The sequence below is a fragment of the Sinocyclocheilus anshuiensis genome, unplaced genomic scaffold (genome assembly GCF_001515605.1).
Source record: "Sinocyclocheilus anshuiensis isolate Anshui unplaced genomic scaffold, SAMN03320099.WGS_v1.1 scaffold282, whole genome shotgun sequence".
NCBI classification, from domain to species: Eukaryota; Metazoa; Chordata; class Actinopteri; order Cypriniformes; family Cyprinidae; genus Sinocyclocheilus; species Sinocyclocheilus anshuiensis.
Window position 1 is genome coordinate 1,193,545 of NW_015544154.1, and position 26,806 is coordinate 1,220,350.

Consider the following 26,806-nt stretch of genomic DNA (forward strand, 5'->3'; position numbering starts at 1 on the left):
TATACATAATTGCATTAGAAACCTAAGGCTTTGAAATTACATTGATTTCGTGGTCTGGTGTTGAGACCACGAAATAATATGCATCTCTAGAAATCTGAAACTGATATTGAACATGATTAACAAATAATCTTTTGTCAAAATCAGATTTTTCCTGAATATGTTATGTGGCAAGGCACTGCTCATTAGGAAAGGCTAACTAAATTACTACAGTTCTCAAGGGTCATGCAGCTTGATTAAGTAACACCAGCATGTGGTGCATCACATGTGTGATGTCTGCGTGTGCATCAAATGTGTGATGCAGATATTTGACCTAAGGTACATCAAAACATACACAATCCAAAGTTAAAGTTAATAATTTAATAAAGTAATTTATTTGCATCTTTGAAATTAATGATTTCCTGTATTACAAAAAAACACTTGAATTAATTTAATTTTGGTTAAAAAGGGTAACACTGTTAGACATTCCATATTACATGTTACATCTACTATAGCAATAACAGTAAACTGTGCATATTTCGATGCAACTAACCCTAACCTAACCCTATAAGCACGTTACACTGCAACAAGGTACCTTAAAATAAAGTGTAACCCCAAAAAATTATGATTCAAGTAACTGATTCAGATAATCAAGTCTCCAATTACGTAGGTCATTTAGACTCAAGTGCAGACTTTTCACACTCACCTGTTTCAGAGGTGAGATAATGGAGGATCAAGTAAGAACTGAGGTCAGTGGTCTGTGTTACTTATAAATCATGCATCAGTGAGAATAAATAAGTACATTTCAAGATAAATTCACCATATTGAAACATGTTATCAAACATGTTACAAGAAACCTAAAGCTGATCCAGTGCTACAGGAATAAGTGGATGTGTGCAGACGTAGATAACATTGTGCCAGGCAGTGATATGTTATTGTTGTATGTTATTTTTGTACAATTAATAAAGACGCATTTGTGTGACATCTGATCAAATGAAAGATTACATTAAATATATTGCTTGTGTGACACCACAGGACTATTTAGAGTCACAATGAAACGGAAGTAGCCATGCACAGATCTTTTCATTCATATTGTGGTGTACATCCAAGTGAAACTGATTATCAAAAAAATAGAATAGATTTTGAGATGTGGCCCTTGCACTCAACCATGAATTCAAGCTTGCAGAGTCGATTGTGAAGGGGCGGGATTTAAGCAAACTGAATTATTGGAGAAGTCCAGTGAACAACACCAGAGAGAAGACTGTTGTTTTCACCAGAAGATCAAGTTATGATTTTTTTTTTTTTTTATGAAACATCCACATGGATGAATCATTCACAATAAGATGTGTAATATGCATTTAAAAACATTCATGCCAACTTTAAGTAAACTTCAACAAGCTAAAAAGTGATTCAAACTGGTTGAATAATTGATTAAATAAATAATTGATTAAAATTGACTAAAAAATAATAGAAGTGGTTACTAAAATTACTGTATATACATTTAAAATAAATATTAACCTATAATATTTGTTGGGAAAAGTTCACATCCGTATTATTTGTTAACTACCCACAGTTGGATAAGTTTTGAGTATTGCCTCTACACTCTCAGAAAAAAGGTACAAAAGCTGTCACTGGGGCAGGACCCTTGAAAAAGGTACTAATATGTACCTTTTAGGTACTAATAAGTACACTAGGCACTAAAATGTACCTTTAAGGTACCAAAATGCAGCCTTTAAAAAGCGTACAAAGGTGTACCTTTTGAAAAGTCACATGCGATGCTTAGTCAGCGTAAATAAATTCTGCAATGTTTGTCATTACTGAGAGGAAGGCTTTAATACTTTAACACGCTTTTCACAATTCTCACTAAATGCATTTAAAGACTGTTTGCAAAGTATGAGTCAACTAAGAACATAAATGAAGCATGTTTCCAAAGAAGAAAGACTTTAAAGTTGAATTTTTGGATGAAGCACAATATTACTCTTATTGTTCCTCAGATTATCTTGCAAAAAAGTTAGATAAACAGACAAACCCAGAAACCATAGACAAACATATACAGCTCTGCCTAGACTTGCCCGACTTCAAGAAATGTACTGAATCCCCTTTCACTATTAACATCCAACAGATTGTGTACATTCATAACACACACACACACACAAACACACACACACAGGGCCGTCATGTGGGTTGGTCCCCTTCGGTCTGCACCAGTTGCAACTTCCTAAGGGCGGCCCCCACCACACACACACACACACACACACACACACACACACTTCATAAAATTCATAAATATAAAGAAATTAATAATTCATATTGTATATTTTAAATAATATACATTTATATAATTTTATATGTATTTATTAATATACGTTTTAGATTATTTTTATGATACTTGAATGATTTCTCAAGGATCATGTGATACTGAAAATTGGAGTTATGACTGCTGAAAATTCAGCTTTGCCATCACAGGAATAAATTAAATTCTAAAATGTATTAAAATAGAAATCAATCATTTTAAATAGTAATAATATTTCACAACATTACTTTTTGGATCAAACTAATTTAGCCTTGTTGAGCATAAGAGAAAAACATAACAAACAACCAAACAAACAAAAATCTTACTGACTTTTGAACGGTAGTGCATGTATACTGTACATAAAAATAAGGATTTTGATAGATTTGAGAAACCTCTACATTAAATTATAATAGCATCAGTGGTCAACACTAGTTAGGTTGCTGGTTTAATCCCTGTAAGGAATGAGCCATGAGTTATCACCAGTGTGTCCTTAAGGAGGGCACTTAACCTCAGGATGCCGAAGGAGGCCGTCCTTGTAAGTGTACTGTAATCTTTGAGTAAAGCTGATAAAATGACAAGAAGGAACATTTGTTAATAAAAACACTAAATACAACATTGTGTTTCTCAAATTTCATTTATTTAAATGCATTTTGAATAATAAATACACTGTCCCAGTTTTAGTTGACAAGGGCTGCACTAAAGGCAAGAGTAAATACATGTTGATTGTGTAAAAAGTATGAGCAAACTGGATTGTGAAACATCTTGAAGAGAGAACAAAGACAAGCTAAGGCCTGCAAACCTAGTGACTGAATTCAAATGGAACACTTCCTCTTCATTTTACCATGCAAAAACATATCCTCATACACACGCAAGGCCATAAAGTAGTTGTGAAATCCCAGGTTTCACACTTTCTCCTATTAATGAACTTTTGATTTTTTTACTTCTCTAATATGGTTTTTGCCAAACAAATTCTCTGTCAAATTAATGTGAAATCGCAAAGGACAAATGCGACATGTATCATCTCCATTTTCTATGATCTGGAACATGGAAAATGCTATACAGAAAATCGTGCTATAATATTTGATCTAGAGCTCTATGTAATGTTCGTTTCAATCCAGTTTTTAAAGTTAGATAACCGTGTGTAGACTGTGTACAAATCTGGATTACAGCCCTGCAGATCATATCCGAAGCTCACTAGCCCCAGCAGTTCCCAAGCATGATGAGAATCAGTGTCCTCTGCTCTGCTGGGGTGAAAAGGCTCCAGCCCTAAAGTGGGTTGGGAATCAGCAGAGGGTGAAAGAATGATCCCTCCGGTTTCAGAAGTGCAGATCATAGACGGGCTGAGTGGATGTTGCCGTCCACATAGCATGTTGTCAGTCATACTGATCGGTACGCCGTGTTTGCTGAATTGCCTTTCGCACTTCACCACATCGGCTAATTCAATCAGTCCGGTCCGGGCCACCTCTGAGTCTGTGTGTGCCCTGTGTTGGCCTGCTACGGGCCAGCCAGTGAGGAAGGCCTGCTTTGCAGTGACTTCTCCACCCTGCCAATACGGCAGGCACACAGGCGACACATACTCACTGATTCGAGCTTTGTCCACCAGATTCAGCACGGCCAGGTCGGAGTCTAAGACGTGTGGATCGTAGTCCGGATGGATCAAGATCTGAGCAATCTGTGGGAACAGAGATGATGAAAGACTTGAACTGAAATAGGCTGTTTGGTTTGAGAAGTAAATAATCCTACAGAATAGCTGGCAAAGCCTAATCATAGATTATCGATAATTATATGTGTATATTTAGTCTGCAGTATCCTCAGTATGGCTTTGGGCTTTCCAAGAACTTTCCAAGACATAAAATATGGTAATGCTGTTAGATTATGGAAAGGTCTTGTTCTGTTAATGTAACTCACAAATAAGAAGATAAACTAAAAAACAGGTGCGTGTTTGAGTTGCATTGGTAATTTAGATTAACTGAAGTGATATAACTGAAGTAACTTCTGCATCTTCTGCCTGACTGCTTTCAGTGTAGTCTGAAAGCACTTACCTGTATGTGCTGTAGTCTCTTGTTCTCTGTAAGGTCACTGAGGTAATGTTTTCTCATCACTACATTTAGATCATCTGAACTGAGTGCTTCAGTCCGTCCAGGCTCCGCCACACAGTGAGCAGCCACCACGACCCAGTGCTGGTTGACCAGAGCCCCGCTGCAGACGAGCTGCCATATCTGGTCCTTCTTAATCCATTCTTTCTCTTCCTCTCCCTCCTCTTCCTCATCTATGGCAAATGTGTCCCCACGTCTTTTAGTCCTTGCCATAAGAGGACTGGCATTGTACAGACGGATATATATGGCAGCATGCCATGGCCAGTGAATCTCTGAAATTTTGGGGACTGGCAGATGGCAATTTACCGCATACTGGAAGAAAGTGAGTACCTGTTCTGTGAGTGAGTGAGTTCTGGCACAAATTTCTAATTTAATCAGATTATTAGTGAATGCCAGCTTTGCAAAAATAAAATAAAATGAGTGTTATCGATTATTGGAATAATAATGGGATTTTGCTTTGTTAGCCTACATCTGTCAAGGTTATTAGTGCATAGAATATTTGTAAATAGGAAAACCGGTTTAACATTATGCTGTAAATGTAAAATTATATATATATATATATATTTGTAAATAGGAAAACAGAATACTTAACATGCTGTAAATGTGTTAGTGCTTCCCCCACCTGGTGAACAGGAGAAATGACGTCCACTCCACTTGCCAGTCTTTACCCAGATAGCAGGGAATGTTCTCATAACTTTGGCTAACATTCCGTACAGGTTTGGTTGATGTTTTAGAAAAAACATTTGAATGTAATGTTCAAAAAATGTTTTAAGAATGTTTTTCATTTCAGATAATGTGCCTAAAACGTTAAGTGTAAACAAAGCTAGAACATTTTACCTGCAACATTTTGAGGATGCTTTGAGGATGTTGTTGATGTAACAGATTATATGTTTTCAATAAAACATTTGCACAATGTTTCAAGATAACAAAGGAAGAACATTCTCTCAGTCACATTAGGAGAACGTTATAGGAACATCACTGAGGCCTAAGATGGTGTAATATTTTTATAAAACGTTCTTGTAATGTGACATAATAACAAAGCTAGAACATTTTATCTGCGACATTTTGAGGATGTTGTTGAGGTAACAGTTTTATATAATGTTGTCAATAAAACATTGTTACAATGTCTCAAGATAACGAAGGAAGAACATTCTCTCAGCCACATTAGGAGAACGTTATAGGAACATCACTGAGGCCTGAGATGGTGTAATGTTTTTTTTCTTGTAATGTGAAATATTAACAAAGCTAGAACATTTGACCTACAACATTTTGAGGATGTTGTTGAGGTAACAGATTATATATTGTTTTCAATCAAACATTGGCATAATGTTTCAAGATAACAAAGGAAGAACATTCTCTCAGCCACATTAGGAGAACGTTATGGGAACATCACTGAGACTTAACACAGGTGGACTCCAATCAAGTTGTAGAAACTTCTCAAGGATGACCAGTGGAAAAAGGATGCACCTGAGCTCCTTTGTTCATTTGTACAGTGTTACTTATGTACATGTGATTTTTTTTCTTCTTTGTTTATTTTTAATAAATTTGCAAAGATTTCAAACAAACTTCTTTCACATTGTCATTATGGGGTATGTTTGTAGAATTCTGAGGAAAATAATGAATTTAATCCATTTTGGAATAAGGCTGTAATATAAAATTTGAAAAAAGTTGTGAATACTTTCTGGATGCACTGTAAGGATGTCATTGAGGCCGGAGGTGATGGATTGTTTTTTATAAAACGTTCTTACAAAAATACAAAAGGAAGAAAAAGTCTGGCATTTCGCATCAGTTCTGAACTGTTGCCGAACGTGTTACAGGAGACGAGAAGCACTGATTGGGCCACGTTTAAATCCACCAATCACAGCGTACTTTTCTCGTGACGTAAGAACATTTGAAATCGACGAACGCGCGAACGGTTGAAAGGGCTACAGTAATACAATGAAAGCGCTATATAAAAAAAAAATGCCTCAAATGCCTCATGCCAAAAAAAAGTACAGTACGGACTTTCCTCCATATCATCCGTTCTGCTTTTTTTGGCACTCCTGAAACTTTGCTGCATGTGATACCTATGGAGAGAAATCACTTCCTGCCCTCCAGCTGCATTGCGCATGTCATCAGTGACGTCATGTGCAAACAACCTATACCTAAATTTAAATGCTACAAAAACTACCTTACCAACTATTAATAAGCAGTAAATTAGGAGTTAATTAAGTTAAAGTTGTAGTTACTTATAAGGTGTCATATGTATACTTTCAATAAATTAGTCTTAGCCGAGACTTGAACTTGGGTCATCTATAACATTTATAGAATGTTTTTAGAGAATGTTATCCTACCTTTTGAGAGAACGTTCTGGGAACAAAAATAAAACTACCCGCCAAAAACATTATAAGAATATTAGGGAATGATGTTCTAACAATGTTATCACTAAACATTTTTAGAATGTTTTAGAGAATGTTATCCTACCTTATAGGAGAACGTTCTGGGAACACAAATAAAACTACCCGCTAAAAACATTGCTAGAACCATCCATGGTAATGTTCTTAGAACATTTTTAGAACAAAAAAATTCTAGCTGGGTAGGCATGTGCGGCGTGCATTACCTGAATGCTTGTAAAGCGCTGAAACACTCATATTCTATGCTGGTGTGTACATGGTGGAAAGTTGGTGGCAAATCTCCAAAAACAGGAAATGCTTTCTCCAGTGTGTCTGCTTCAGTCCCTATCTGAATGGATGCAGAGTAGAGCTTGTGGACTGGACGTTTCCTAGCATTAAAAAGATAAAATGAGGATCTAACTTTACCAGTTCAAAACCACACTGTCACAAAGAAATGAAAAATGTCTACCTGGAAGGAGGTTGGTATTTTAAGACCTTCTGCCGCACAAGTTTTGAAACTTTAGGTTCTCTACAAGCTGTAAAACAGTTTAGGTGTTCAAGTTCACAGTTTGTTTGCAAAAGGTATTTCATAATTGGTTTCAAACTCGAAGTAGAGACGGTACCTCTCACACACAGCGGCTGACTGCCGCTCCAGGTCCCATTCTTCTGGCATGTACTTTTTGAGTCTCCACTGAGAATATACGTATTGTTGCAGAAATATTCAACATATTTTAATCTGCCATCGGAACCTGAAACCTCAGTGGAGTATCCATTGTGGAGTTGTGGTGGAGGTGGACAGTCTTTTATGATTGCTTCTGTAATTCAAATAACAGTAGAATGGGTCACTAAAATTTCCAATGATCCAACAACCTTTTTTACTAACAAAACAGATTTTTAGAGCATTGCGTACATTTAAAATATTATATTTTTCATACATTTTAAAATAATGAAAGAGCAAAGTAAAAGCTGATGTTCTGTGATCTCAAATTCAAAGAAGCCTGACTCCCAGGCATACATGCACACCTGACCTTGATTGTAAGCAGCTTTGTCAAAGGGTGTTATACCAAAAGCAGTTGTCATAATTTCATAAGTGTCAGCATACCCTTTATGCATACAGGAGCACTTCCACTCCAAGTGCCACTGGGAAGGCATGCCCGCTGAGATGCTCACTTAAGCTTGTACGGTTTATAGCAAAGATACTGAACCGAAGTGAGGATGTCACCTTCCTTGTACCGCAAGAAGATATCTCCATGTGCAGGCTTCTTGGGAGTTGCAGAGAGAGGTGGTGCTTGTCCTTGTGTACAACAGTACAATATTATGATGCATTAAAAATTCAACTTTTTTTTTTTGCTGAGAAATGAGTTTTAAAGCAATCTCTCCACAAGTGTGAAATCATAAAGCCCACTCAGCAAAGACAATAAAAAGCCACAAAGAGATCCATAAAATTAGAGAAAACATATACCTGTGTTCATAAAAGGAAAGGAGCTGTATGCTTCAGGATTTGATAACCAAATTATTATGAATGAATGAATTGCTAACAAAATATACTCTAAAATAAATAAATGAATAAACAAATAAAATGTAATAAACAAACAAATACAATTAGCTAACTATTGACTGATTTTGTACCTGAGACTTCCTGGAATGTAGCAAAAAACCCATCATCGTTATTGTAGCCATCAGACACAAAACGAATATGCAGAGAGTTTCCAGAACTTCTGATTGGTGAAGGGCTTTCATCCCCACAGTATCTGCCAATCACAGGCGACGTCAGACTGTCGCCATCCCGCACCTCTACATAGTCATATCAACAACTATGGTCAGGCTCCAGGCTAATCATTGAGACCCTGAACACATGTGAACACTGAGAAACTGTATTGTGATAACATACTGTACGTATTTGGAATATAATAGCTTCTTCAACTGAGAAATGTTTAAACTACAAATTATTATTCATCAGCGTTGTAGCATTTACAGTAGATACCTGAGTTCCATCGTGGCTCCTTTGCCAACCTGTAGTGGCCATTCACATTTGGCATTGATTGGATAACTTTCTAAAGTCACATGACCATGTGGTCTCTGTATAACTTCTCCGCAAGCTAAAGATGGCCAAAACAGTGTTTATCTAAAATTATTTATATATTTGTGACAATAAAAAGCAATAAAGGTAAACGTCATGTATTAATTAAAAGGATTCTGTAAAGGACCGAAAGACTCACTGAGACAGTCTCCACCAGACCACCCTCGACGACATGATGTGCAGTACCTGCCTCTGATGTAGAAATCATCCTTGGCCTGCCAGGTGCCATTGTTGCAAGTCTTGCAGTTGTCAAAAATGCTGCAACCTTGGTGAATACAGAAATTATTTACTTGATAAACAATTAAAGTTTATGAAAACAGCAAATGGAACGCATAAATAAATAATAAACAAATAAATGAAGTATGCTGAAGCTCATATATTTAAAAAAAAATCTATTTTACACGTGCATGCAATATAATCCATAATATGAACTGCTCAGATTGAAAAAATACACTTGCAGGTCTTCTAAAGTTCAAAACGTCTAACAAAGTTATGTTCCCTCTTACCCTGGTGAAGGGTGCAGGGGTCACACTCATCCAGAGCGTTTCGACAGCAGGGTACAGCATAACCCACTTTCGTTCCCTGAGATGGGCACTTACATGAAATCTGCTCATACTCACAGCAGGTACGGCACATGGCATTCCACTGTGGGCCAGGACACTTATCCTCCTGCGACCTATAAACTAAATCAAGCAGACTAGATGTCAGAGACAGAATGCCTTGCATGCTTTTCTAGAATTCATGTGACTGACTTTAAGTGAACGATGCCTTCTTCAACTGAAGTGTTCACTGTGATAAGTTTCATTTGGCATGTTAGAGGAAAAGTCAATTTATCTTCCAATTCAATCAGGGAAAGCTGATGTGATGGTTTATGAGGGAATATTGTGCCAGAGAAAATGTAAAATGTTATAATGCTATAGACAACCAAGTCCATCTTTAAAGGAATAGTTCACCCAAAAAGCAAATTTGCTGAAACTGTACTTAGCTTCAGGTCATCCAAGATGTAGATGAGTTTGTTTCTGCATCGGAACAGATTTTAAATTTAGCGTTACATCACTTGCTCCCCAGATAGCAAGCAACCATTGAAACAATGTTAAAGGTGCAGTAGGAGATCTTGGAAAATGCTAACTTTAGGGGAGGAAGATCGGGTTGTTGAAGTTTGTCTGCCATCCTCGCTCTGTCTGCACAGCGTGCGTGAACGCGCTGATGACGTATCCTGTCTGCGCGAACACCGGACCGAGTGTTGATTGATTGGACAAACATTTATAGATCCTACGCCTTCCACAGAATATATAAATACAGACAAATACATTTTCGGCCAATCATAAAGTTCTTATGGAGATGATGTGATTACTCTGAGCTGTTTACGGTAAGCTCCGCTGCTTTTTATTCGTTTAATTATGTGCTAGATGAACATCTTTGACCGTTGCTCTGTTACTCAGTTCCACTATTACCCCCTGTCCGCTTCAAGAAATCTGTTAAATGTTGTTGGAACTTTATTCATAAAATTCCTATTAAATAATACTAAAGCAATATGCATACACATTTTAAGAATTTAGAAAAATGAATGGTTTATTCAAACACTTTAATAACTTTTTTTTAATTAATGTATATTATTAGATTCAGTAACAATAAATCAAATGCAAATAACAAGTACACAAACCAAAGGAACTGAGAAATAATTAGATAGATGCATGTCATGTCAGGTGGTTCAACAAACAAGACTTCTGTATAGGATGCACCTGTGTTTTCTTTCTATTAAGGAAGCATCGGTTAGACTACTGAGAAGTGCACATGCAGAACCAAAATGTGCATTTACCAATCAGTGCGCATTTTCAAACTCCAACTGGTGTTTTTCAACCATTTTTAAATAGGCCTACTAAAATCATGAAGGCCCACCCCTAAACCAAGCCCCCAGTGGATTAGATCAAATCGGCTAAAGCAGTTGAAAATGGCCATCATGGTTTGACATGCCCCACTGACTGAGAAACACCCACTAGTGTTCTACAACTACAAACTACAAATCACTAGTTCAATGTTAGTTCAATGCCACTGTCTCTACCCATGTGTGCTGTTGACTTCCATCGAAATTTCAATGCTGATTCAACATACGTTAAACACTGAAATGTCAATCTCAACTAAAATGATGGTTTGAATCAAAACTCATCATTGTATAATGTCACCATGCTATCTGGGTCACCAGTGGAGCAATGGGTGCCGTCAGAATGCGAGTCCAAACAGGTGATAAGAACAAAACCATAATCAGTGGTGTAATAACGAAGTAATAATACTTTGTTACAGTACTTATTAAGTATTTTTGGGAGTATCTGTACTTTACTTGAGTTTTTATATTTCAGCCAACTTTTACTTTTACTCCACTAGACAGATGTAGACAGAGCCCATTCTAGTGAGAATAGGGAGAGAAAGGAGGGGCTGAAAACAGAATGGGACACAAAGTCTCATGGAGGATAATTAATGTGACATTTCCCTGACATTTAGCCAGAGGTGCAGTGAAGGAGCCTGAAGATAGAGGGAGGGAGAGACGGAAGAGGAAAAAGCCAAAAAGAAGCCTGACTCTTTGTTCAGTTCTTATTTGAATACAGTGGTGTAATGTAACGAAGTAATAATTCTTCGTTACAGTACTTGTGTATTTTCTTTTTGGGAGAATCTGTACTTTACTTGAGTTTTAAAATTTTTGTCAACTTTCACTTTTACTCCACTACATTTCCTAATTAAAATGTATATTTTTACTCCGATACATTTCCCCGAAGCAAATTTGTTGCTTACTACAAAATTAAGTCAGAAGAACACGGACTGCAAGAAAACAGGTTTGACGAATCAGTGGCAAGTTAGACTCCTGCTTTGCTCAAGTGCAAACAAGTACAATATGGTAAGTGTTGTTGTAATGATGTGCGATCTGACATTATCAAGTAGGCTATATCACCAAATCACACACAGAGTTCACACATGTTGATTTATTTGTCTATTAAAACTTAAAATTCCAGGCATTCTAAATTATAGATGGCAAAAATGCTTCTGTATGCTTTTTATATTTATATAATTTAATAAGTATATGTACAAACGGCTTGCGTGCGTGGCCCTTTTAAGACTTGTCGCCATTTCAAGATTGCGCAGCAAAGTTTGAGAGAAGAGATGCGAGCCGATCCAAATCCAGGTGTTAATATGTGTGCGTGCATCCTGTAAAGTGAGTTGTTCTTGTTAAATTATGCTTAATATTGAGATTAAGTTGTAATCTTGCCGGCATTGGCAGCTATGGTAATTATTTTCGATTGATTGAGCGTGCATAACCAGCGCCTGTTTACATGCACGTTATGTATATCTGCCGTGAAATTCTATAATCGCTTTATTTCTACTGTTCTCATGTTCTACGTTGAGAGAGTTCATCTGTCTATTGTGAATTAAAAGTATACGTGTGTTAATGAAGATTGTGGTTAAATGGCCTATTCAGATGCTAATATGGCAATCCATTGAGCTGTAGCATTTCACTTATTTCCAGTAATATTGATAATGTCAAATTATTAGATTTGAAGTTTGTATTATTCACTTTATTGTATTTGTTATCTTTGTACAGACCACACCTATTACATGCTCCATAGCACAGTAAAGTCATCAAAGAAAGAACTGTTGTTGACTGAGTTCCTGGGTTCTGACCAGCCCACCAGGGCAAGTGATCCCTTCCACAGTCCTTTAAAGATAAACTCAAATTTTCCAAATCCTACAGTATATATATATATATATTTATTTGCTTCTTTTCCATTTTGCAGTTACTTGTACTTTTACTTTCAATACTTAAGTACGTTTAAGATGAAAAAAATACTTTTCGTACTTGAGTACAATAAATATCACATACTTTAAAGGGGTCATATGATGCGATTTCAAGTTTTCCTTTCTCTTTGGAGTGTTACAAGCTGATTGTGCATAGATAAGATCCCTGAAGTTGCAAAGACTAAAGTCTCAAAAAATTGTACGTTTTAGCATTAATAAAAACGTACAAAAGTATACGTTTTGTGCTTGTAAATGTTACGTATTAATACCTACGTATAAACATGAGACCAGGCTGGTCCAACGGCAGGCAAATATATGTATAATACATTTACGAAAACTATCTACGTGTTTTTTTGGTTTTTTTGTTTTTTTTTGAGGGGTTGTCAGAGATGTTTTACATGCAACTGACATGACATTTAATTTGTTTCAGCTGTGGCTGCTACATATAAACAAAATTCCGCAGAAAGGACAGTGTCTAAAACATATTTTCAAAGAAACATCTCTTCCCAGACTGAGTGTTTCTCTTGGACAAATATTAATGAATCGCATTGGCAGTTTAAAAGGACATTTGAACGATTGTTTCGATTATCACAAACTTTTTTGTTCTGTTCAGGGGTAGTCACACTCTATCATGTCTAAGCTATATTGGATTATATCCTTACTCAGCAGGGTATGATAGCATGAGACTGTAATCACTTATTGAAAACTTAGACTTGCCTCTGGATGTTTTGAGTTAGTCAACTACCAAATAAGAAACATTCAAGAACCGTTGCTGATGGTGTGTTCTACTTAGCATCTCTTGCTCGAGGGCAGTCTGAAGGGAAAAATGGCTTCTCTCTAAAATATTCATGGACATTCTGGACAAAGTTTGCTAAAATGTGCATTTCCAACGAGAAGGAACATCGAGGTAACAGACACTTCGGTACTTTGCCACTTTGGCACACACTCCGTTTGGCTCTGCAACATTTGTTCACTATATTTTAATGTTGCTCCTTTTTATATCACTATTCTTGGTTGCATTCACAAAGTAAAAAATGAATGGACCATTAAATGCATTTAAATAGATCAGAATGGACAATGGAGTGAAGTGCCTGCATAACGTGAGCTTTTGTGTACAAAAAGTAGAAGTAATAGTTAATATATGACAAATTGCTTCGTTTGTAAGAACCTTCGGAAAAAAGTATAGTTTTTTTTAGATTAAAAGTGATTAGTATTTTTTTCTTTAGATTGCCAAAATCACCTACAATAAGGCTTCTTACTCTTATTATTTGCTTTGCTAAATCACAATTAGAATACCTGTCTAAGTGATTAGTATGATTCTTCTGGTTATGTTTGAGCCGGCCCAGTAATTAAGCAGCCTGTAGCAGACAAACAGTCTTTTTAAATATTTATGAAGGTTTATTTTTGAGTTCTTGTCAGTCAGGGGTCTTTCTTTCTTCAACAGAACAATCATCTGGCTACAAAAGTGGACATTCCACATAGGCTGCTGCACTGATCTCAATGATATCCTGCAGCGGGCCGAAGCTGCCTCCAGATCAACCTTCCTCATTCTACTGGACTTGTCTGATGCATTTCAAGCTAATGACATAGAGCTCATACAACATGACAAAACCTGTTCTCAAAGACCAGCTCACAGTCTCTGTACCAATCTCCTTTCAGACAAACTGGCCAGGATTAAAAGAACAACACCTGTAACCCAACCTAGCAAAGACAGGCCCCCTTGTCAACCCTTCCAGCCATAAAACATGACAACATCTCCACACAGAAAGTCTTAATTGGTTTTCTTAGACCTTCTAGCAACTTCAGCACATTTCAGTGCAAACTTGTTATCTGCACTGAAATAGGTATAGGTTTTTACAGATGAACTGCTGTTAGTGTATATTCATTAAATAAATATGTTCTAAACATTTCATGTATTTCAAAAACACTTTTTTTTCTGAACTCCACACAAGTAACATAACTATAACTAACTAATAACTTAGTAATTCATCAATTCAAGATCTCCAAGATGCTGCTGTAACAAACATGACAGCTGACGACTTCTTGATCATTTTCGGTTCTTTGTCATTTTGCATTATTTGATGTTTGATTCATCCTGGGTTCCTTTTTAAGTCAGGGTTCCCTTGCGCATTTATAAACATGTGCACTCTTCTAAAATGGTGCTTATTGAGGAAACACTAAAATATAGTAAAAGTGAAAGTGACGTGACCGAGTATGGTGTCCCGTACTCAGAATTTGTGCTCTGCATTTAACCCATCCAAGTGCACAGTGTACACACACAGTAGTGAAAAAACACACACCGTGAACATTTTGCTGTGGCACCCGGGGAGTAATTAGGGGTTTGCCATTATGTCATGACTACCCTATAGATTGAAATGGATATATTTAAATGGAATGTTAGATGTTTGACATTGTACTGCATGTTATCTTGCTAATTGTGCCCAAGAGCTTAATTTAAGTCCACATGTCTTACTAACGAGACTGCGCTTCTAACCACAGGTTGAGAACTGTAGTTCCAACCACGTAAGTTTGCGATGCTGTTTGGAAATGTCTGTTTGAACTATGTTTTTTGGGAAACAGAATAGTCGAACTATGTCGATACTTAGTTGGCTAATGATGCTTTTTGGAAACACACTTCATGGTCTGGCTTTGATCCACTATAACAACATCCCATTTTGGGGACCACCAAACTAGTATCTTGCACCCAAACCACAACATATCCCAGTCTTCTTAGCAGGTGTGCATTCAGGTGAAGAGCGACAGAATGGTGGCAGGGGGAGGATTTAGGCACAACACCTCTCAGCTTTTTCATGCTCCTGGCCAGACATTTTGGGAACATGGGCTGACCAGCTGTATTTCTGGCAGTGTATTCAAGTCAAAACAGAATGACAGATCTGCTCACACATGACAAAACAACCCATAATGTTGTCATATTACCACACCAAACCAATTTTTAACAAATGAATGTCATTGTTGAAAAAAAAATGCATTAGCTAAAGGTGAATTTTTAAATGTGCTATTTAAATAAATGCTATGTCGCTGGTGTGCCATGAATTCTCTTGCTGCAGTGGCTGTGTTGGATGCCTTTTGCAATGTGGCAGCTGTGACCATCATGTGTTTATGGTTGGTGCTTGATGTCCCTGCATTTATTCCCAATCTGTGGTGTGAAAGCTGCAGATCATTGCAGTTTGTTTCATGACTCCAGTAGGGACTGATTGTTTGAATGTTTAATTTTTCCTTTCAAACTCTGTGTGTTTGGGCTGTCTGGTGGATCGCATACTTACCAATCCATATCACTCTGGATTATCCTGTCGACTCAGACTCAATGTCTGTTGTATGTACATTGTAAATGTTTATTATATTATCTGATTTGCTTGTTTTGTTTAGATGTATCCTTTTGTTTATGCTTGTTAAAATGCCTTGAGCACTGACTGAAAGTACTATAGAAAGTGAACATTATTACAGTAATAGTAGTAATGCTGCACTCAAGTGCACCTTCAAGTGTGCTGGCTTGAAGGTGCTTGAAGTGCAAGTGCAAGTGCACTTGAAGGTGCACTTGCACTCCGGCATGGGAGGCGGACGCACTAACAAGGAGGCTAAAGACTGCAGCCTCTAGTGTCAGTCGCTAGTGCATCTCTTGATCAGGGGAGTGAGGTTTACCTGCACAGCACCTACTGCTGGCCTCCGTTACACTCACCCCCCTAATCCTCACTCCCATCCGGGTCACGGCACCAATGTAACCCCTCTCCCCCGGGTCCTCTCCACCACACCTCGTTATCGCTCCGAGTGAGTCGCAGCCTCTAGCATCAGTCGCTAGTGCGTCTCTTGAGATCAGGGGAGTGAGGTTTACCTGCGCAGCACTTACTCGCTGGCCTCCGTTACATACATATCACAACTAAACTTCTTTGTTACATAAAGCACACTGTGAAAGTTGAGTGATTCACTTTACACCATTCACCACAGGCTTGCTTTCCAACTTGTATCAGCTAGAATTCTGAGTCTCCCACTTGTAGATCTGACTTTGCTTGGTCGTTCGTGTTCAAGCAATTATAACCCACTTTATATAAAAAAGAAGAATTGCCTTTTTTTTCATAGGATATATGACCTTCAGTGCATGTGAGCATATCAGCTTAATTATATAAGTGCTGTTTTCTGTGTGTAAAACATTTTAATCAGCAAAAGTTACTGAGTGCACCTTTAAATGGATAGTTCCCCTTCAGTTGCTGGTCCCCATTGACTTGCATAGTGTTTTTTTCATACTATGGAAGTCAATAGAGGCCTGCAACTGAATGTGAACTATCCCTTTAAGTAACAACCGCCCGCCAACTAATCACGCCATGTAACTGATAGGTCGCCAGAGACCTCAGTCTAAGGCTTTAACTTACTATGCAAATAAATGCTACTGTTGAGAAGTTTGTAAATATATCAAATCCGAATAGTTTCCTGTGCATTTACCAGAAAAGTCTAAACATCCTCGTCTAACATTTTCGTCATTCGCATTCCCCCTGGAGAAATATGAAACCACATTTGTCAAGTCTCACAATCTGATTATGGTCACATGGTTCGCGCCCATGTGATTGGAGCTATACTGAACGCTGGAAGAGTTTGGGAGGAGAGGAGAGGCAGGGAACATCGCATAGGAGAGGAGAATTCATAATGATTATATTTCAGCCATAGAAGACTCATGTAAGAAGAGGTAAATGGAAAGCGAAATGGACTAAAATGCGTTTTGAAATCATGAACGCTGGCAAGGTTAAATTATGCGCGTCACTTTGTATGTGGCTTGGAATAGTTACCTGGATAGGAAATGTGAAGTTACATCTTTGGTCTGTATTTGTCCAACAATCCACTGAACGAGACGTTGTATTTTCTGTTTTAAACGAGCAGGTACATTTTTCTAAAAGACACGCGCCGGAGAACGCAGGATTGCGCGATGGAAAAACTTTCAATATTCGCTCCCCGGTCATTCGGAATAACGTGATTGAGCACCGGGTCTTCTGGAGCGCGTGGCTGGACAGTCTCTCCACTCGTGTTTTTGGCGTGGAACACGAGAGGAAGTGGAGAGAGCAGGTCCGGGACGCTCGGGTGGTTGTACTGGAAGCGGGCTGCGGCAGACCCACAAACCGTCTCGCGACCTTCGCCGACGGCACGAGAGCGTGCGTGCGATACGGCATCGACGCGGATCAAGTGCTGGGCGAAACGCTCTCGTATTATCTAGCGGAACTGCTTGGGATTTCCAACCTTCCGCCCTTGGCGCTTTCCAAACTGAACCTGTCCAGTGAGCAGTGGGCAAGTGTGCGAGGAAATATTGAGGCGTTAGAATGGTCGCCAAATGCCATTGTGTCTCTCACTGAGTTCATTCCAAATGTCACTGGAGTGTTTATTCCATTACATTTGCGGAAGCAGCAAGGAGGAGGTCTGCAACTCTCTGCTGAGACAATATCCAACATGACTGCAACATATCTGGTTGAATTAATGCAGTGGAGTGATCTAATCATATTTGATTATTTAACAGCCAACTTTGATCGAATTGTCAGTCACATTTTCAGTCTCCAGTGGGACGCGCGCGTGATGGAGAGGACCACTAATAATCTTCTCAAAACAATCAATGGACATTTGCTTTTTATTGATAACGAGGCAGGGCTTGTTCACGGATACAGAGTGCTTGACCTCTGGGAGCGATATCACAGACTACTGCTGAGTTCGTCGTGTATATTTCGGAGAAGTACAGTCCGGCGCATATCTGAGATGAAGCGCTCCGGTAACAGCGCGAAGCTGCTGTATGAACTGTACCGCGCGAGGGAACCGTTGGCGCGCGAGCTGGGCTCTCTTTCTGAAGAGCACGCACTTACATTGCAGTACAGGATTGATGTCGTTTACAAACATATTAAGCAGTGCACAGAAATCATGTAGACATTTGCGAGCTCAGGTGTTTCTATTTGTAGGTGCTACACGTTGGTCTATAAATGCGCTGCATTAATTAATTAATTCTATAGAATTAATTAATAACGTGATAGAATAGGGATATTAACAAAAGGATGTTATTGTTTAGTCTATGGGTTGAATCATTCCACCTCTCCTGCAGTATGGACACTTCTAAGTGGCCAAAAAAAAAAAAAGACCTTAAACCAGCTGAAGCTAGTGTACTGGTTTCACAGGCTGCTCTTTTGGCTGGTTTTAGAAGAATTTGGGGCACTTTTTGGGCCAGAATATGAGACCAGCTTTCAAACGAGTTGAGCACCAGTTTGGGCAGGCAGCAAGCTGGTTTAAGATAAATAACCAATAATAAAGAGTTGGTGGATCTTACAGTCAAAATAACAAATAAAAATCAAATACATGTTTCCCTTCATTTCTTAGCCTGTGTGATATGTTAGCTGTGTTATTATGGTTTTGATGATTAGGGGAAACCGGGGAGCGTTGTAGCTAAATGTATTCTTTTTTTTTTTCTTCACACTGTCTCAAATTTACATATGTCCTAAATTTTGGATGCATCGCATATTTTATGCTATTTATTTATCCCTAAACTGTGTAAATTAATGTCAAGTGTAGAGTGCTGTTGTTACACCACCACACTACCGGGGTGAGTTGTAACTCGCGTAACGTAAACGTACCTGTTAATTTATTTTAGTAATTTTTCATAAATGTCGGTCTACACTATATTCAATTTTGTGCAATATTTGTAGGTCCAACAGAAGTAAATTGCAACCCTCCCCATCTGTTCAGCCATGATGCTTCTCATTTCTATAACATGTAGATATAGCACTGGTTGAATATAGGCCTGACAGAATGATTTATGACTGTCCAATGCAGCTTATTATGAATGCTGAGACAGCAATGTGTTTTTTGAATACTTTATCAGTAATATTGATCTCTTTGACTGATATACTCTATGAAACCCTTCCTGAAATACAATTATATGCATTATTAGTTCAGAATTATACTTTATTAGTGTATTTGCCCACATTTATATTGGCAGTCAGCAAAAAAAAAAAAAAATCCTTACTTGTTTGCAAGAAATGAAAATCTAATATTTTGATTTATATTATTAAAAATGTCAATGTTCAGTTCCATAATCAGATGTGATGGAGGCAGGGTGAACTGTCACTAAATATTAAAGTTAAATCTTTGAGCACACTTTCATGAGAGCATGACTTTGGCATCTCATCAAACGTTGTAGAAATGCTAATTTAAAATGCAATATACAGCTTTAGTCACGTGGAAGAAATACTATTTCATGAGAATTGAGAGAGGGACTTGAATGAAACAAATATGGTAGAACAGAAGGCTCCATTCCTGCATTTCCCCACAGACTCTCAGACCTTTCATGGCCTGTGGTGAGGGGTATTTGGTTTCAAAGGAATTTGCAGCTTTCATTAACATCACTCATAGCCTCTTTAAGATATTTTATCATGACTGCTTAGGGATCAGGAACACTAACAACAAAGTGAGCTTTTTAAATACTTTTCTATGCCACATATATTTTAAATAATTCATGTTGTTATAGGAGTCCTATAGCTTATATACAGTAGAGGGAGCAGCAGAAGTGATTAAGTGGAGATCAGAGGTTAAGCAGAGGGGAATGTTTATACCAGATCAGCCACCTGCCCAATCAGTCACTTTCCATGTCAAACACACCCTACAACCATCGCTAAATATGTTTACTCTTATGGTTTGCGGATCATAAACTATATCAGTAAGTCTACTATACTGAAACTCTTAACTGTAGGATGCTGGTGTTGTGTGCAGCATAGTAGCTTTTGAAGCTTTTGATCTTTTTTTGTTTTTTTAATACTTTTATTCAACAAGGGTGCATTAAATTGATCAAAAGTGACAGTGAAGACATCCTATTACAAAAGATTTCTATTTCAAATAAATGCTGTTCTTCTGAACTTTTAATTAATCAAAGAATCCCACAAAAATGGTATGGTTTCCACTAAAATGTTAAGCAGCACAGCTGTTTTCAAAATAGATACTAAACTTTTGTATTCCCAACTCTAAACATGACGCTCAAAAAGTCGTTCCAAAAGGAAGTTCTTCTGTATTTGAAGCGAGGCTGTAGGCATTATGTAATGGCCTCAGAGACCAGGCCTTGTTCTGTTTTTCAAAGGTCTGTGGTTTTGTGTACTGCTGTAGCTTTTTATTTTACACTGATATATGGAGCAGCTTGTAGACTATATGGGCTTTTTTTTTTTTTTTTTTTTTTATTTTTTCAAAATTTTTTTTTTTTTTTTTTACATTTTCCAAACTTCAACAAAAATGAAACCAATTCCCTGTTGTTAGGGTGTCAAGTATGGTTAAAATATTAACCCATTTCCCCCCTCTATGGAACACAAATAATTTACTCAGCCTCCACACAAACAGCTTTCCCCTCTCTGTATGCCACTAGCACTGATGGAACCAAATAGAATCCATCTATAATAATGACAAATACATGGAGCAGAGTGCAAGTGTGAGAAGTTTGAGTTGGATCACCATCTATCAGAACAGACGTGAGAGTTGCAGAATGGCAAAGTGGGTGTAAGCGTGAACTTATGGAGAATTTAATGACTCTGTTTTTCAGACTTTTCACAACCTTGGCACATGAATGTATTGTGCATTAGTGGAAAGCTGTACATAAAATAGATTTTTCCTCATTATTTTGCCAGTAAAAAGTATTTTTGTGTCTCTTGCCTGTTATAGTAAGGATTTCGAGAGAAATACTTGCTCATGAATGCACTATTTGTTGAAGTAAATCTCCTACTCATGCACACATAGCAATTCATGAGTTGCTATGGAAGAACAGAGGCGAGGCCAAAGCACTCCGTAGCAGACTGGCAGTAATTGGCATTTCTCCCTCTCTCTCCCCAGGCCCTATTTTGCTACCACACTGAGGAAAACGGAAGAGCCATAAAAATAAATAGGAGAATGGCACACAGCACATTCCCTACCCTGTGTTTCCCGCCACTGATCTCAAAGCACATTGAGCACAGAGGAAAAATGGTTCTTTCACGAGCCCCTGCCAGCTCCAAGACACCACTTCCTACTACATCCTAATGGTTCAGAAAAGATGAAGTCATCCCTTTTGTCAAAAGTAAAGTAATGGCCTCATCCACATAGTCTCACTCACAGAGCTCTACACATAAGCCCTGGTACTCTTTCATAATACGTTCTTACTATAAAGAGAGATTTAATTTGTATATTGAAAGAGAGATTTATTTTACATTACTGTTCTAAAGTTTTACGTTTTTGAAATAAGTGTATTCTGCTCACCAAGGCTGCATTTCTTAATTAAATAATTGAAGGTATAACATAGTAAAAACAACAATAATGTGAAATATTATTACAATTTAAAATAATTGTTTTCTATTTTAATATATTTTAAAATGTAATTTATTCCTGTGATGGCAAAGCTGAATTTTCAGCAGAAATTACTCCAGTTTTCAGTGTCACATGATCCTTCAGAAATCATTCTAATTGATTCTTATTATTATCAATGTTGAAAGCAGTTGTGCTGATTAATACATTTGTGGAAACTATGTTCCCTTTCATGGGAACTTCGAACTGCATCCTCTAGGGGTCGCTGAGACGTTTTTTTTGTTGTTGTTTGTTCGTTTGTTTATAGGATTCTTTGATGAATAGGTTGTTCAAAAGAACATATTTGTTAGAAATGTAATGTTTTTTTTCTCTTTACATTATAAGTTAACACTTATTTATAAGTTTTACACATATGTTTAAACATATACAAATCATTTCACCCCCCCCCCTTCTTTAATCAGATTATTTAAAAAAGGACAGTGATCAGAGAAATCAAAGCTGTGCATATTCAGGTGAACGTGATTTCACCAAGTACAACATGTTCCTGGATCAACATCCTTGTTGATCCTGGAATAACATTCCTATCAACCAATCAGAATTAAGGGATAACTTTTCAGGAAATATCTGTTTTAGGCTTACGATCAGGGTTAGGTGCTTCTACGCCCTTGTTAATCAGCTATCATTTCACACTGTTTTTAGGAATAAATTATGGGTAGGGTTAGGTTTAGGGGTAGGGATTGGGTTAAGTCTATATTTTTGGACAGTTATGTTGATCCAGGATCAACAAAAGATGTTGATCCAGGAACATGTTTTACTTGGCAAAATCACGGCGACCGCATATTCAGCCACCAGGTGGCAGTCTGTTATAAAAAAGTGGACTCCTGCAGGCCACCATATGTGTACCACTCCGCCAGAAAGTAAACAAAAAAAACAAAGATGATTTTTAAGATTTTTGCTTTGAAAATCTTTGTGCATGTTAATAATGAAAGACAAGAACAGATAATAGATAGGATTAATCACATAGTGGACAATATTTGAGAATGTTAATCCCATATCATGTGTCATTTTGTGTCTCCCTCATCCCCCTCCTCTCCCAGGACCCCCTTGCACCTTGCTCTCAGGAATCTCCAGACAAGGGAATGCCTCAGTAATTCCCTCAGGAGTTCTGATACTTCATCCCGCATTAAATGCCTTAGAGCACCAGGTGATGCAAATATTTTGTTTTCCCTGTGCCAAGAGTGGTCAGTGCAGTCTATATGCTCATGCAGGGCTTATTGTAATGGGTAAGACCCCCCACAGAGGGACAGTCAGTGTGGACCACATTTTCACTCTCCCAAACAACAAACATACTTTCCCTTTACACAAAAGAGAACAAGGAAGAAATGCTAATCACCTGCCTATCAAACTACCATGTTCAGTGGGCTGTCAAGCCCTAAAACTGGAACACACAGACGACACATTTTTGGCCATGTTTGCAATGTCAGATAATCAGTGTATAGTCTTTGTTGAGATTACGGTCATTTTACTGTAAAATGCAATCATATTTAGGGTTTTTGGAAGTAAAAACTGTGAATTACTCCTTAATTTACAATGAAAACTGGTAAAAGAACATCCCTGCATGACACATGGATTATATTTTATTTACATATTTTTTTTCTCATTTTTGATGCCAGTAATGTTATAATGAGGGTGTTATGTGTTACATGTTATGTTATTTAGTTAATGTTTATTGCATTTTGTGTGTCCATGATGGTGTTTTTGTGCTGTGTGCTTGTCCATATGCACCTACTATATAAGAGTACTGGCCATGTTTTATGCACAGGCCACTTACAATGATCATGTGGCTTTCTATTGTGCCACCTGTGTTATTTTTGTGGTTATCAGTACATTTTAAGGTAAAAAGCAGATTTTGGTAAAGTAACAATATATCACTTAATGATACAGTTATGAGTTGTGAAATATACTGTACAGACAAAAAATATGGCATCTTGTATACCTGAAAAACTGTCACTGTATTTGTACAGTAATTTTTTTCTTCCTACCGTAATTTAACAGGGCACTTTTTTAACAGTGTATTCAAAAGCTTTCTTCTGCTCTGTTGGTAGTTTGTAGGCCTGGAGTTTCTCGATTGCACCCTTGACTCATCACTAATCTGTGCACTTTACTCAGTGAAATGTTCTGAGGGCCACTTATTCACTTATTCAGTTCACTGCTAGTTTAAAAACAGACTTCACTTCCTCTCATCAAACATGTATTCCAAGCTCAGTGCAGTCTGCGAGCTCGTGCAGGACTTTTAAAGATCCCCCGTAGGGGAATGGTGAGTGAGCGCCACACTTTCACTTGACAAAACGGCAAACATACCTTCCCTTCATTGCCACACAAAAGATTACAAGCAGGAAATGCTAATCATCCGCCCATCAAACTATCACAAGTCTGAGGTGAGCTGCTCTGTTAGCTGTCATCCCTGCAGAGCCGCTGGGCTTCTGATGGTTTCATCTGCCCTCAGAAAGAGACATCCACGGAGGCTCAAATAGTGGCTCAGGCTCCCAGAACAAAAACAGTCCCAGGCTCCAGGGATGTGGGCTCATTATTATTATGCATGCCGTTGTGTTCTCCCATTGACTTTTGCACTAAGGACAAGGCCAGAGAAGCACTCTTTTATTAAGCAATAGGGAGCTTATCTTATTCATCTGTGAACCGCTCCATTACGTATGCAGGCAGACGAATGTTATCTCATTACTGCTGTCTGTCCGTGCATCAAACGTGTAGAATGTGATATGGTGCATATTGAGATGGAAATTTAGTTTATGGCATTGTGTATATTCAAAATATCAAATAAAGGTGAGTCTTAAAGAGACAGTTCTCCCCAGAATGAAAATTCTGGCATCACTTACTCATCCTCATGTTGTATGCATGAGATTTTTTCTTCTGTTGAACACATAAAAGAAGATATTTTGAAGGATATTTCAACTGTTTTTGTCTAAACAATGAAAGTCAGTGGGGTTCAAAACAACACTGGACCCCACTGACATTCACTGATTGGACAAAAAAATTACTTCTTTTATGTTCCACAGAGGAAAGTCAGTCTTTGGAACAACATGAGGCTGAGTAAATTATAGAATTTTAATTTCTAGGTGAACTATCCCTATAAATTTTGTGTGGTTCTCTTACTGCTGTTGAAGTCAGTGTTATTTTAGTATAATTTAGTAGATGTTATTTAGTTTAAATATTTTGAATTATCTCTTATTTTTATGTTCGGTTTTTATTTTAATTTTAGCTTAATCTTTAGTAACTTTGCTGCAGTGTGCTTTTGTCATTTTTATTTTTTTATATATATATTTCTAAATAGTTTTCATTCATTTTTATTTTTTATTTATATTTATTTCATATATTTGTTTTTGTTTATTTCAGCTAGTAACTTTAGAACTTATTTCAGTTATGTGCCAAGGTAATATTTCTAATTCTTGTAATATATATATTTAATTATTTCAGCTTTATTTCATTTAACAACAAATGTTTTTAATAGTTTTAGGTCTTAGTTGATGATAACAATGCTGGTTCAAGCATCAGGAAACAAGATACATATGAGACTAAGGTAATGTACAAAATTTTCTGAGCTCTTTCTTTAGATTCTCGACTGTATCTTGTTGTTTTCTTGTTCAAGATTGCTTGAAGCATTAGTGGATACTTCAGTTTTAGTTTGAAACCAGTGTCTTTATATTCTCATCACAGCAGGCTGTTAATGCGGTGCCTCACGCTAATATTAGGCAGGCATGCTCACTCAGTCTCACTCATTGTGTTCTTGCCTCCATCCAAAAGCTTGAAAGTTTTTTTTGCTTCTCTATTCCTTAATCAAATCCCCCTTTACACCCACCACACACCCAGCCTCAGGCTCCAGAAACGCACAGAGCGGGAGGCAGCACGTCCCTATTCAGACACACACCGCCATCCACAAAAGCGCCAACAACCCACAACCCATCCATCACACTGACACCTCTAACTCCCCAATCCTCAGCCACCCTTTCCCCAAAACAACAGAGGGTTTTGGGCTAGCACACACTCCAAACACCTTCACATGGAATCCGAACCGCCCGGCCCACGGCTCCCTTTTGTCCTGCCCCGACCGGGCCCCCTGCACAATGTAACCGGGCAGGAACAGAGAAAAAAAGGGAGTGTCTGGGCTGAGGCACTGGACCCGCCCTCACCAGCCCTCTTCTCTCTGGTCACCAGCAGCATCTCTTGTGTGAGGCTCTCAGAGGGGTTGGTAAGGCCTGCCCCCCATTGCGCTGATACCACAACAATAAACTGGTGTCCATTCACAGTCAGAGTGGCTGTCCTTTGCTGCATCCAAAAATGTCCACAAAAGTGATGCATTGATGTTGAAGAGTCTTAGTTTTGGCTTCTTTTGACAATGTCTTAGACTTAGAAGAAAAGCACCTTTCTTACCACGGTGTGAAAGTTATTGTGCTTCTGTTCCACTTGAGTAGCACACACTCCAAACACCTTCACATGGAATCCGAACCGCCCGGCCCACGGCTCCCTTTTGTCCTGCCCCGACCGGGCCCCCTGCACAATGTAACCGGGCAGGAACAGAGAAAAAAAGGGAGTGTCTGGGCTGAGGCACTGGACCCGCCCTCACCAGCCCTCTTCTCTCTGGTCACCAGCAGCATCTCTTGTGTGAGGCTCTCAGAGGGGTTGGTAAGGCCTGCCCCCCATTGCGCTGATACCACAACAATAAACTGGTGTCCATTCACAGTCAGAGTGGCTGTCCTTTGCTGCATCCAAAAATGTCCACAAAAGTGATGCATTGATGTTGAAGAGTCTTAGTTTTGGCTTCTTTTGACAATGTCTTAGATTTAGAAGAAAAGCACTTTTCTTACCACGGTGTGAAAGTTATTGTGCTTCTGTC

The 26,806-nt window shown here is 38.1% G+C and overlaps 1 protein-coding gene, 1 long non-coding RNA gene and 1 pseudogene across 2 annotated transcripts; 2 read left to right on the top strand and 1 right to left on the bottom strand.

Annotated features, from left to right (window-relative positions):
* Positions 1–3,233: 3,233 nt before the first annotated feature.
* On the bottom strand, positions 3,234–9,543 carry LOC107695314 (inactive serine protease PAMR1-like; annotated as a pseudogene).
* A 2,409-nt stretch (positions 9,544–11,952) lies between these two features.
* Positions 11,953–12,456, top strand: LOC107695321 (uncharacterized). Its single transcript, XR_001634982.1, has 2 exons — positions 11,953–12,022; positions 12,410–12,456. It is a non-coding gene; the product is annotated as an uncharacterized LOC107695321 (long non-coding RNA).
* Positions 12,457–17,240: 4,784 nt separating this feature from the next.
* Positions 17,241–18,623, top strand: LOC107695323 (four-jointed box protein 1-like). Its single transcript, XM_016495183.1, has one exon. It carries the CDS (start codon positions 17,326–17,328, stop codon positions 18,514–18,516), a length of 1,191 nt encoding a protein of 396 aa, XP_016350669.1. The 5' UTR covers positions 17,241–17,325; the 3' UTR covers positions 18,517–18,623.
* The last annotated feature ends 8,183 nt before the right edge of the window (positions 18,624–26,806 follow it).

Bases quoted from the DNA above. Each gene is read 5' to 3' on its own strand.
- LOC107695323 (XM_016495183.1), top strand. From the start codon at position 17,326: ATGCGTTTTGAAATCATGAACGCTGGCAAGGTTAAATTATGCGCGTCA.